The sequence below is a fragment of the Anabrus simplex genome, chromosome 9 (genome assembly GCF_040414725.1).
Source record: "Anabrus simplex isolate iqAnaSimp1 chromosome 9, ASM4041472v1, whole genome shotgun sequence".
In the NCBI taxonomy this organism is placed as follows: domain Eukaryota; kingdom Metazoa; phylum Arthropoda; class Insecta; order Orthoptera; family Tettigoniidae; genus Anabrus; species Anabrus simplex.
The window spans coordinates 129546355-129560441 of record NC_090273.1 but is presented as its reverse complement, the minus strand read 5'-3'; the positions used below and the strand labels follow the sequence as shown (position 1 = coordinate 129560441).

At 39.9% G+C, this 14087-nt stretch overlaps 1 protein-coding gene across 5 annotated transcripts in view; it reads left to right on the top strand.

The window, feature by feature from the left end:
- The window catches only part of dsd (attractin-like protein dsd), a 391073-nt gene that overhangs the window by 258974 nt on the left and 118012 nt on the right, over positions 1 to 14087 (top strand). For all 5 annotated transcript variants that reach the window (XM_067153649.2, XM_067153648.2, XM_067153647.2 and 2 more), the window contains one exon: positions 1136 to 1285. In XM_067153649.2, coding sequence (XP_067009750.1) covers positions 1136 to 1285 — 150 coding nt within the window. The remainder of the gene's footprint in view (positions 1 to 1135; positions 1286 to 14087) is intronic.

The following is a 14087-nucleotide window of genomic DNA, read 5'->3' as shown; positions in this document are numbered from 1 at the left end:
TTTTATAGGACAAGGAGTAAGGGATTGGAGTAATTTATCAAGGGAATTGTTCAATAATTTCCAAGTTGTGTGAAACATTTAAAAAAATAGCTAGGTAAACAATTGATAGGGAATCTGCCACCTGGGCAGCATTTCTAAATGCTAATCATTGATTGATTGATTGATTGATTGATTGATTGATTGATTGCTTGGGCTCATCATTTAGAATGTCACACCTCTCTAAAACTACTCACTGCATTGTCTTATTGGCACGCTAGCTGCCAGCATCTTGGAGATGTGTGGCATTCCAATTGAAGAACTTGTTACCTCAATGAAGGGAAACGTTGGTAATTTCATGACTGGTAAAGCCTAAAGAACCTGAATACTTTCCATTCTTATTGATAAAATTCTTCTTGTTCAATAACATTGTTTCATATGAAGGGACAAATTGATCCTCTTTGGCATTCTAGAAAAATAGAAAATATGAATGCAATTTCGGGTGGGGGGTGCAGTTCACCTTTTTACCTTTCTGTGAAAGTTATTGAGTCTGAATCTTTTGCAGTCATTTCCTTTTCTCTATATTTTTAATTTACTCAATGAAAACTTGAAATAAGTCCTATAGAGAGAGATAGTAACATGGAAAGGAACACATGGGAGGATAAACACAATGACAGCTCAGTGTGGGAAGTGAGTGAAAGAGAAAGAAAACACAAAAGGACGATCTCCACATATTCATACATTGTCGTCTTCAAATAGATTGGCTCTTCAGATATTAGATGGATGTACCCTTTTCCTGCGTTTATCTGGTTTTCTTCTTATCCTTCTCTTCCAGCATCATAACTGAATATATGTCAAGATAGTCCCTCAGTGAATTTTGGTGCCCACCTTCCTGATGAAACTGGGAAGCGAAAGCCAGCTTGTAGGGGGCTGAGGAGAAAATCTGTTTGAAGATGGCAGTGTATAAAGATGTGGAGATTGACATTGTCCTTATCCTCTTGTGTTTTCTTTCTACTGCTCTCTCTTTTCTGATGCTGATCAATCATTGTGTTCATTGTTTTATATCGTCCTTTTCATGTTCTTCTCTGTCTTTTATGACTTGATTCAACACTCATTTGTTCCTTTCCAGTACTCTAACAAAACTTTTACTTTGTTTCAGCTTGTGAATGCAATGATCAAGGGACTGAATGTCATCCAGAAACAGGGAAATGTTACTGCACTACCAAAGGAATTGTGGGAGATCATTGTGACCGGTGTGATACTCAGAACCATTACCATGGAGATCCTACAAATAAAGGCTCTTGTTTTTGTAAGTCTTTTCAGTTTTCTGTTGAGTAGAGTGAAACATTGCATATTATTGCTTCTTTTTGAATACATCTTAACAAGATTTCTGTTTATGAAATATATTTTGCTGCCGTTATTTGGTTTACTTTTAGTTGATGTTAAAAGAGCATCTGAATTGTGAATTTTTTATGACTTTAGAGCAGTATTGTGTTTAATGTACTCAAACTTCTTGGGTTAATGTTATTATTACTGATTTTCTTTTGACTTATATAAAATTAAATGTACAGTCCTGTACCAAGCAACTGTTACTCAGCCTGAAGGCGTGCAGATTAGTCTCTGAGATGATACGTGGGCAGCGTGACAAACCGTTTAGTGAGGGCTATTCATATAGTTTTTCCATGGGACAACATTGCAGAAGTTATGTTTTCTTTTCGTACTGTAAGCGGTAATCACCACAGAAATATTTTATGATACTTTATCTGAAGAAATGATGTATTGCATAATTACGGAATATGCATATACTGTAGATGACAGCTTCAAATGAACTAATGTGTGAAGCAGGACTTTGTCTCTTACTAACTTGGCAAACTGAGGTTTATATGACATTAGAGCAGTCCTGAGATAGTCTTGTATATATGCAGTAAAATGTTGTTAAGACGTTTCTGGTGGGGACAACAAAAATGAACGTGTTAAGCAAGAAAACGTACTACAGAATATACAAATAAAAACTATATGACGGGTATGGAAACACGAGATACATTTTTTTCCAATATATGTGCATTTTACGTCTTCGTATTTGCGGGTACAGTGGAAACTATATCTACCATTTCTATAGATGAGAGGAAAGTATTAAAAGGTGTGAAAAACATGAGAGAACAAATATGAAAACCTTCTGCTGGGGCTTATAAAATAACAAGTGCACTGAAAGGTGTGAAAAACACCAAAAATAAATAAATATGAAAACATATGCAGGGGGGGGGGCAATAAAAATATCCAAGCATTATTACAGATCACACTCTTTCTGAAACAAATGTTAGTAGAAGCATTTTATTTCAGAGTAGTGGATTATTAAACATTATTTTGATATGTCATTGTATGTAATTGCCAGGAGATCGCAGTGATAGACTGGCTGCCAAATATATTGTTGTTCGCTTAGCACCACCCAGAATAAGAACAGGCCATGGCAGATGCAGAGACATGTTGTTTAAATGGAACAAGTTGCTGACACCCGTGTGCGACTGCGGAGCTCCACGACAAACCATACTCCATATTGTCCGAGAGTGTGAAACGTGGGCATACACAGGTAGCAAAGCGGATTTCTGATGGCTACTGTAGAAGCAGGGGGATGAAAGTTGCTCATGTCCGCAGGATTTGCTTTCTCATTGCCCTGCACGTGTCCCCCGGGTGGTGCTAAGTGAGCAACAGCAATAGGCAGCCAGTCTATCCTAGGATCTCCTGGCTATCAAATTATGTCAAAGACATCATGTGGAAACAGCTCTTCTCAGAGCTCTTTAACAAGAAACATTGGTCCAGCTATTCATATTTTCCAACTCTATATAGAAATTATCAGCAGAGCAAAGTGTGATTATCTCTCAAAAGTACTGAGAGAGAACAACATAGATGTTGTTGTCCTTCAAAAGACGCATGTTGCTAATGAAGAACAACTCCGTACTAGAGGTCGTATTGCTGGGTACACGGCTCTAGGAGCAACTTACCATGAAGCATATGGAGTGGCCACATATGTCCGTAATAACATCAAAGAAGCTGAGCTACTATCTCAAAGTACAGAAGAAAACGTTCATCAGGTTGTCATCCGACTGAATAATGTCTCAATTATCGTCTACAAACCACCATGCATTTTATGGCCTGAGTATATTGTACCAACTGCAGAACATCCTGCGATTTATGTGGGGGATTTCAGTAGTCATCATGAACTCTGGAAGTATTCTGAAACAGATGTTTGTGGACTTGAAATTAATGAACTGGTGCGAAAGTAACAACTTCCATCTAGTATTTGATGCTAAAGATCGAGGAACTTTTCGATCAGCTGCATGGGGTAGAGATTCAAATCCAGATTCATGCTTTGTCAGCTCCAATACAAAAGGAAATCCCTTGCACACTACACGTAAAGTGATGGGAGATATCGCTCATAGCCAGCATAGACCAGTCATACTCAAATTTGGTGTCACAGTTCCCATTATACGTTCAATGCCATATCCCCAATGGAATTTCCAGAAAGCTGATTGGTCTGCATTCTTGTAGAAATAGATAAATGCATTCGTTGGATTCCCCCAAATCACCAAAGTTATCCACGTCTTGTTGGAGCAGTTATACCTACTGCTAAGAAATGTATGCCCAGGGGCTATCGGAAATATGTTCTTGGCTGGAATGCTGAGAATAAGGAATTATTTAAGAATTTCCAACAAAACAGGGATGCAGAAACTGCTAACAAACTTCTGGCTAGCTTGGATGATTGCCAAAGACAAAAATGGGTTGAAACTGTCGAAAGCTGAGATTTTACTCACTCTAGCCGAAAGGCCTGGGGCCTTCTTAGAAGGCTACGAGAAGGTGCACCAGTAGTGAAGCGTCGACCTCATGTGACACCTGACCAAATAGCTTCCCATATTGTAACAACTTCCCGAGCTCCAGCTGATAAGAAGCATACAAAGTATATTAGATGCCAGCTTCGTGCTCTGAAATCATCAGCACCTCGTATATCTAGCTATTCACGTTCCTTTACAGCCGTTGATGTTCAAGAGGCCCTCAAAGAACCAAAACCTGGTAAGGCACATGGATTCGATGGAATTCACCCAGAATTCCTCATACATATGGGAGACAATGCAAAGAGATGGATGGCACAGTTCTACACGGACATTCTCCAGATTGGACTAATCCCACCTGACTTCAAAAAAGCTAAAATAATTTCCATTTTGAAGCCTGGAAAACCTGAAAATAGACCTGAGAGTTACAGACCGATAGCCCTCCTTAGCTGTTGCTACAAACTCTTTGAAAGGCTAACAGAATTGGATCAACCATTTTAGAACTCATTCCTGTGGATCAGGCAGGCTTCAGACCTAACCGATACTGCTGCGATCAAGTACTTTCATTAACATCTTACATTGAGGCCAGATACCAGCAAAAGCTTAAAACATCTGCTGTATTTGTGGATCTCACTGCTGCCTTCGATACCGTATGGAAGGAAGGATTGATTTATAAATTACTCAGAGCTATATGATTGCACAGCTTATCAACAACATGATCAGCGACAGGAAATTCCAGGTCTGTTTAGGTGAAAATAAAAGCTCAGTGAGAAAACTACATAATGGTTTGCCTCAAGGATCAGTTTTATTGCCACTACTGTTTAATCTGTACATCTCTGATCTTCCAGAAACAATATCCAGAAAGTTCTGCTATGCTGATGACTTGACCCTGGCCACACAACACAAGATCATTGAGAAAACTGAAGACATTCTGACTCAGGACTTATCCATATTGGCAGAATATTTCAGGAAATGGAGACTCAGACCCAGTACAGCCAAGACAGAGGTTTCTTGCTTCCATTTGAGCAACCGGCTTGCTAACTTAAAACTAAATATTACCTTCTCCAATCGAGTACTTAATCACAATAGGTGTCCAAAATATCTCGGTGTTACCTTGGACCGGACTTTATCATTCAAGCAACATCTTTTGAACTTGTCGAATGAAACTGAAAACCCGAAACAATATTATTCAGAAGCTAACTGGTACTACTTGGGGATCTACTGCAAACATCCTGTGCTCTTCAGCCTTAGCACTGCTGCTGACTATTGTGCTCCAGTGTGGATTAATAGCCCGTATACGAAGTATATTGACCCACAATTGAATACCAGCATGCGTCTTATATCTGGCACTATCAGATCAACTCCAGTTCACTGGTTCCCACTGTTGTCTGGAATAATGCCACCTGACTTACAAAGATCCAGTGCTCTTGTTCAAGAGTACAACAAGATCTGTAAGAATCCTCTGCTACCTATTCTAAATGACATACCAGTTCTTAGTCTCCAAAGACTGAAATCACGACATCGACCCCTTTGTGATGCTGCTGTGAAGACATCCACGAACTTCAGTGCTTTGGAGGAGTGGAAGACTGCTGGAATAACTCTCCTAACTTGCTCCTGCATAACATCTTCAGAGGGGAAAAAATTGCAAATGGATCCCAACTGCCACATGCAACTTGTTCCAAACTGAACAGGATCAGGACAGGTCATGGAAGGTGCAGGGATTCTCTCTACAAGTGGAACTTTGTACCGTCTCCAGAATGTGACTGTGGAGCCCCTCGCCAGACTATTCCCCACATTGTAAGCAAGTGTCAACTACGGGCTTATCCAGGTAGATTGGAAGACTTCCTATCTCCAGCAGCGGAAGCACTACAGTGGATAGCGAAGTTGGACATTCAGATATAACAGATAAAACTAATGCCTGAAGTGAATCAATGATTTTTGTTATTGTGTATATTATATATATAATTTCCTTGCCATACGATAATAATAATAATAATAATAATAATAATAATAATAATAATAATAACAACAACTTACACAAACTGGCAAGCTGAAAACCCTCACCAAAGCTCTTCACGAAAATCAGATATCCATAGTGGCCCTACAGGAAACAAGGTACCCAGATGAAGAGATTTTTTAATCTGAAGGCTACCGATTTTTCAAGAGCAAAGTGCAAAGAGGAATCCTCAATGGAGCTGTGATGCTTAGAACCGCGTTTGCTGTTAGAACCAAGATCCTTAAATCGGTTGCAAATTTCGAACCTGTGAATGACAGATTGTCTATACTCACAATTAAATGCCCGAACAAAACCTACGCCCTAGTTAACGCACATGCTCTTACAAACGATAAGAACAAGTCTGATCCAGACGAAGTTGATAATTTCTGGGACCTACTGGATGAAAAATTGAACAAAATCCCCAAACACCATGTCAAGCTTCTTTCGGGTGACTTCAGTGCCCAACTAGGTCGTGAGCAGAAGTACAAGAAAGTTATAGGAAATTACCCTGCTCACAAAAGAACCAATCCCAATGGCAAAAGACTGGTGACCATTTGCGAAAATCACAACCTGCAGGTCATGTCGACCCACTTTCGCCATCTACCCAGAAAGCAAATGACTTGGCGTTCTCCCGTCCAAGCTCTCAGGGAGTTCCAAATTGATCATGTTGCGATCTCCAGGAGAAACAGCCCTGAGATTATGAATGTCAAGGTAAAGAAAGGCATCAATGTGGCCTCAGATCATTATATATCTCTTATCAAATTCAAACCAATTCCCGCAAACACAAGGAAGACAACCAAACAGATCACACGCTTCGACAATGATAAACTTCGGCAAAGGGTCGAGGAGTTCCAGGAGAAGGCTAGACCAAATGACTGTGACTTTAACAACGCCAAAAATCTCCTTGTTGAGGCCGCCAAAGACGTTGCAGAAATCAAGAGAAGCAAAAAGCATGCCTGGTGGAATAGTACCTGCGAATCAGTCCTCCAAGAAAGACTCACTGCGTGGAAACAGTACAACTCTACGAAATCAGAAAATGATTGGGAAACCTACAAAACCCAATGTGCCCAAGCAGCTAGGGTGTTCAGAACTGAGAAACGTAAATACGAAAAATCTCTCATTGAAAAGATAGAACAAAACTTTAGGAAGAATGAAAGCAGAGAGTACTACAGAGCCTTCAAACGCAAACTCACTGGCTATAAACCACCATCTCTATGCTTTGAGCGAATGGACGGCACACTGACGACGTCAAATGAAGAAAATTGCAGCATTCTGGCAGATTACTTCAAGAATTTACTTAATTGCTCTAAACCACAAAACGCCATTGAGACCAAGGAACCCTTACTCAGGTACCCAGATTCCAGACCACCCGACAGAGAAGAAATCAAGCGCCACATTGCCCGTCTCAAAAATAACAAAGCGCCGGGGGAAGACTCAGTAGTAGCAGAACTATGGAAATATGCCCCAGAAGAATCACTTGATATCTTGCAAAAGCAAATAGAAGAAATTTGGAACAAGGAGACCCTACCCGAAGATTGGAAAATAGCTTTGATCCATCCATTACACAAAAAAGGCAGCATGAAGAACAACAACTATAGAGGAATATCTTTGCTACCCGTGACTTACAAAATTCTATCACTTGCCATCCTGGAGCGTTTGGAAGCACAAGTCGAACATCAAATAGGTGAATACCAAGGAGGGTTCAGAAAAGGTCGCTCAACAGCTGAACAGATCCAAAATCTCAAAACGATCATCAGATATTGTACACTAAGGTCCAAGCAGTATGTGTCTGTCTTTGTGGACTTTAAGAAAGCGTACGACTCCATTGACCGGGAAGTCCTGCTAAACATCTTAAATGAATTTGGAGTTGATTTGAAACTGCTGGCATTAATTAGAGCCACCCTGACCGATAAAAAAATCCAAGGTGAAGTTCCACGGATGTCTCTCGCATTCCTTTGACGTCAAAACAGGAGTCCGACAAGGTGATGGGCTATCCCCAATACTCTTCAACTGTGTTCTTGAAAAGATCATCAGAACCTGGCGGGTGAGATTACAGGAAACCAACTACAGTCCATTGAGAATAGGAACCAAATTCAAGGGGATCGCAACAGACTGCTTAGCATTTGCTGATGATATTGCTGTTCTCTCAACCGACATAGAAACCGCTACAGTTCAGTTATTATGAGTTTCGACTTGACGTTTGAGCGCTGCCTTTTGGCGGAGGGTAAGTGAATTAATCGACAGCCAATCATAGGCAGCCGATTGCTCCGAAAGAGCGCGTTAAACTCGAGTTCCGGTTAGCAGTGTTGTCGTCCTGTTGTTTACGGTAACCACGTGCTATCAGCTGTGTGTCGTATTGAGCTCCGTTCTTTTCGCGGTCTTTGTGTGTCTTTGTGCTAGGCTGTTGTTCGTTTATATTTCGTGTGTAGAGTTTATAAAAGTATTGTTTATTTTTTTAATAGTATAGCGCGTTATATTGTAGTGAATAGTGTGTAAAAAGTGATCTAGTTTATATAGTAGCTTAGTTTAATATTTCGTTCGGTAGTTATATTGTAGGTTAATTTTAGGCCCGTGTGTGAATTTGATATTCTGTCATGTCGACGCCTACGTCTAAGGATGAAACTCCCAAGAGAAGAAAGCCCTTCGGACACGGTACTCCACTAAGGAGCCAGGCCCGGGAAATTGTTTGCAATGTTAGGGAGTATTTCGAGAAGGAGAAAGATAACGGCGCGCCTCTCTTGCCTGTTGCGAAAGCAGTTCAGAGAACAGCTGATGCGACCAAAATCAACAGGAGCACAGTTATAAGCATAGGGAAGGCGAGAGTGACACCTCAACAGACGATGACAATGCAGATAGTAACTCAGAAATGAGTGGTGTGTTCCCTTTGTAGGATTATTTCCTTCATTAGGGGAAATTGAATCTAACAGCAACGCGAGCTCTTCTACATGGTGAGTAGAAATTTAATTTAATTTACTCACGTTTTATCTTATCTTTTCGAGCATTGATATATGTTTGTCTTGTAGTCTTATCCTAAATGTGTTGTGTATTGTTGTTCATCTTATGTGAATTATGTATGTTGCTACAAAGAATAATTGATTATAGACATATTCCAGTATATATATTTCCGTTCGTGTTGTGTATCGTAAATCAGCTGTTTGAATTCGTAGCAGTTTGGCACCACAGTCTGACTTCCGGTTAACTGTCAAGTCGAAACTCATAAAAACGGAACTATGGAGCTCAAGTTGAAATTTTAAAGGAAATTGCCGAACAAACTGGTTTGCAGATATCGTTTGAGAAAACAGAAGTAATGACTAACATCAAAGAGGCTCCACCAAAACTCCATACAAAATATGGGGACATCGCCCGAGTAGACAAATTCAAATACCTGGGTGAGATCATCATGAAAAATGGACTGGACAAAGAAGCACTTCAGGAGCGAGTACGCAAACTGGAAATAGCCTACCAAACATCCCGCACAATCTACAACAAAAAAATGCCTTTCCCAAAACACCAAGATACATCACTATGAAACAGTTCTGAAGCCAGTAGTTCTATATGCAGCCGAAACCCTGTCTCTAAATGCCAACAAAGGACTCCTTGAAGAACTGGAGAAAAGAGAACGCAAAATTGTGAGAGGAATCTTGGGATCAAAGTACAGAAATGGAATCCATCAAAAGAGATCCAACAAGGAAGTCTACAGCAAAATAGAGAAAATTACCGACACAATCAGAAAAAGACGGGCACGATTTTACGGTCATCTGAAAAGAATGGACAGAAGAAAGTTAACTAAAGAAATCTTTCACTTTTTTGATTCAAACCCCAAAACCACAATTCCCTGGTTTAGAAATACCAAAGAAGATGCCTTTAACAGAGATCTCTTCCGCAAAAAAATATTGACGAACGGGCTAAACCGAGACGAGCAACCGAAGAGAAGACACGGTGCCCCTTGGACAGAGGAGCGTAAGCAGGCCCACTCACAAAGAATGAGGGAAATTTGGGCTCTAAAGAAGGCCAAGTTCAGTGTCAAATGCAACAAGACTTAACGTGGTCCTTGATGGCCCCAGCGAATTTTATATATATATAATCCAGAAGCAATACAGTGCATCAATGATCTTAACATTCAGTTGTAAGGAGTCTTTTCTTGTTCATTGTTTTCTTGTATGTAAATATGTATATAATTTATTTCTGCTCTAAACTTGATTGCATGGACCATACGCTAAATAAATAAATAAATAAATAAATAAATAAATAAATAAATAAATAAATAAATAAAACATTATTTTCTGGTCACACTCTTAGACAATGAATTGGAGGTTACACTTGACCATGCTCGACTGGGAGGAATTTGGAGGAATGATTTTGACTGACATTTTGAAAACTTTGACCAGGTCACATGATCGAGTCAGAACTCGAAGGTGCGAGTTTAACATTCGCGACCTTGGCACGCTTAAAGATGCGGATGCCCATCCACTTTCTGAAAGATTTTCATTTTGTGTTCATTAGTAAAGAATTTCACGACCTTTTCCGTGTCCATAACTAGGCTATCACAAGACAAATATACACCACGCTAGTCAATTTTGCACGATTTTGTTCCTAATCCAGATATAGGCTATTGTATCACGCAACAAAACTTCACTGTACCACTCGGCACAAAATAAATTTCTAACTTCTGAATGGAATGCGATATATAAGCACAAATAGGCTCACTTTTTCCGTAATCATGCAACTGTGGCGATGGCTCTTACCTGAGTTGTAATTCACGTTTCTTTCACAAGGGGTGACAAATAACATTTTCAGGGGTAGGAAAAACTTGTTCGTACTTGTAGTAAGCGATAATAGCGAAATTTCGTGATGCGATAAGTATGTTTATATGTTCCTAATCCAGATATAGGCTACCATACCATGCGACAAATATTCGCTACAATTCACCGTACCACTCAAAAGAAAATAAATGTCTAACTTCTGAATGGAATGCGAAATACAAGCACTTGCTTTGTTATTCAGCAATCTTGCTGCTAATCAGCAAGCAAAATTGAACATTCCTAAGGCTAACGGCTTGCTCCATGAATGTGCAACTTATCCTGCGAAGTTCAGGAATTTAAGGCCTTTCTGTAATCATACAGCTGTGGTGACGGCTCTTACCCGAGTTGGAAATCATGTTTGTTTCACAAAGGATGACAAATAACATTATCAGGGCTAGGAAAAATGTGATCGTACTAGTAGAAATTTGTGATGCGATAAGTGAGGTATTTTTATATAAATTTAATACGATGGGAATTGTAGAGCCTCCGTGGCTCAAATGGCAGCGCTTCGGCCTCTCACCGCTGTATACCGTGGCTCAAATACCGGTCACTTCATGTGAGATTTGTGCTGGACAAAGCGGAGCCGGGACAGGTTTTTCTCCGGGTACTCCGGTTTTCCCTGTCATCTTTCATTCCAGCAACACTCGCCATTATCATTTCATAGCATTTATCACTCATTAATAAATCACCTTGGGAGTGGCGACCCCATTGTAATAACAGCCTATATATATATATGTTTCATTCATTCTGTCCCTGACCCGGTCAATGACTGGAAAAAATGGTTGTTATAGGTTTTCACGATGGGAATCGTGACTTCGAATTTACGACATGCTAAGCAGTAAAACATGTTAATGAGGAACGTGCTAACGAGGTTTCATTGTATATACATGAGGATGTTTTGATCAATTCTCATACTGCTGTGCATCATTGGTTCGCAAGAAGCCTGCTCCTTTTTTACAGAAAGGATTATCTCTTTTACTTATCGCTAATTGAAAAGGATTATCTATTTTGATTATAATTACCGAGCTCGATAGCTGCAGTCGCTTAAGTGCGGCCAGTATCCAGTATTCGGGAGATAGTAGGTTCGAACCCCACTGTCGGCAGCCCTGAAAATGGTTTTCCATGGTTTCCCATTTTCACACCAGGCAAATGCTGGGGCTGTACCTTAAGGCCACGGCCGCTTCCTTCCCACTCCTAGCTCTTTCCTGTCCCGTCGTCGCCATCAGACCTATCGGTGTCGGTGCGACGTAAAGCAACTAGCATAATAACATATATTTTAATTATAATTAATTGAAGTGTAGTTTGAGTTTTTGTAACTGTGAATTAAATTCTTTAAATTGATTTCTATGAATAAAGCCATTGTTTTAGTTACCGAGGATGGCAGATTAAAGAGTAATTTAGATACTAGTTATGAACATGTCAACATCTCAGAACAGGAAGTGGCTTCTTAAGATCTACTGAGCCACTTGCAGGAACATTACGGCAAGCAAAGTTTCAAGTAGGGCAGGCCAGAAGTCAGCTTTTAAATGAATAGCGAATGCTTAATGAACATTTCCCTTTTGGTCACATGGCAGATTGTGTGTCTTGGAAGTCGCTGAGTAGCACGTGTTTAGGTGTCGCAAGATGCAAAATTAACTTGATGAATACAGTAGAACCCTATTTAGCGTTTTTACAGGGATATAATTTTTTTAAACCTTAATGGGTCTTTACTTTAAATTGAGGTTTCAGCAGAAAGCACGCCTTTTCCAGAAATCTTTGCCTGTATTAACATAATGTTCCATCACACATTATTTACACAGTGATAGCAATAAAACAAGGAGATATCTACCTTACACACAATACTGTAGTTACAACTTTGTACTGTTTGTGCTGAAGATTCCTCTCGTGTTAAACTACCCCTGGTATGTAAGCAAGAGACCTGTATTGCACCATAACCAGCTTTGTCTCAGATTGTTCTTGGGAAATAAATTTAATTAAATAATTAAAGCATGCTTGGGTTCAACCTAACAAATTTGTTCCTTTGCACTATCATCGATTTAACAGACCTATGATATTTGCAGAACCCAGCTGAATAATTGCTGAAGGCTATGGTTGATGATTCTTACCACATACACAGGGAAGGGTGGTTGCTAGATGGTGGATCATTACAGTAATCAGTAATCAGATTGCTTAAAAAAAATTGCGGATATTTTTCAAACAGCAGCTTACTCATTAGCACGGTATTTCCTAATTCCAATAGTCTAAACACGCATATTCAGTTTCATTCTTAAAATTTGTAATAGTATCAATCCAGAGGCTTGCTGCAAATGACTTCAAATGGCGTCATCTAACCTAGATTTACGTGCACATATTATGAAAACATATTTCAAACTTCCCCGTAGAGTAATGATAACCTTTTCACTATAAATTTACATGGGAACAGCCTTTCTGAAATTTAACCAGATGTGAAAGTACATAACCTAACCTCTGGAATTACTTATTCAGATCGCTGTATCTTGAGAAGGAGAAGTATCACATTCCTATCTTATTGAGAGAGAGATTTATTGAGGAAATTAATCAACCATCCTCCAATGAGGGTGACCATTTAGATCTGGAATACAGTTTCAATTTCATTGAAGTTCAAAAATATCAAGAAATGAAAATTAATCGTTGATACTGTTATCTCCTTTTTTTCCCAGGGTTAGTGGGGGAGGAATGTCAATCACGTTCTCAGGTACAGATGGGAATGAGTGATTTGCAGAGAGTCCCTCAGTATCTGTATTGCTATTTTTTCAAACTCTCAGAATGGAACTTTCAAGTTTTGTAGGAAGTTTGATGTCTGACTAGGGAGGTTGCCTCTTGCTCCGAATAGCAGGCGTCTGACAATCCACTGATCGATAGGTATTTTATATTTAGATGAAAGGTAAGGCAAGCATGAAACATAAATAGTTTGCTTTTCTAGGTCCACATCCCGAGCCTGATTAAGGTCTCTTTCAAAGCGAATGGCGGGATCTAAGACCATTGCTTTAATGTGCTCTCTGTTGATAGCTACGATGTCCGCCCTCTGATTAGAGTCATTGGTAGAGATGCAGTGAACCTCCTGGTGCACCTCCCATCCACGCTGTCTCAAGCCTTGAGCAATCGATGTTCTTACACGGTGGTGGCGATGGTTGCGCATTAGTTCAGTGCTCCGGCAGAATCCCAGCACAGGTCCAAGGGTTTCTATCTCGTTGCAGCCATTTTGGCGGCAACGGGTTGTGTTGAATGACCTATCGGGAACCGACCTCACTGCGGTGAGGTTGCATGTCATCTTCACTGCATTTATGTATTCAGAAGAGGACAAGGTGATTTATGAATCATCCAGGAGTTTGCTTTTGGGCAGTCTGAATATAACACTACTCCTTTTCCTTTATGTGGTAGCTGGCACCACGAATGAAAGGATTGATTTCTCATAATTTCACGTAGTTTTCTTCCGTCAATCTTTGGAGAGAGACTTTCTTTTTTTATGTC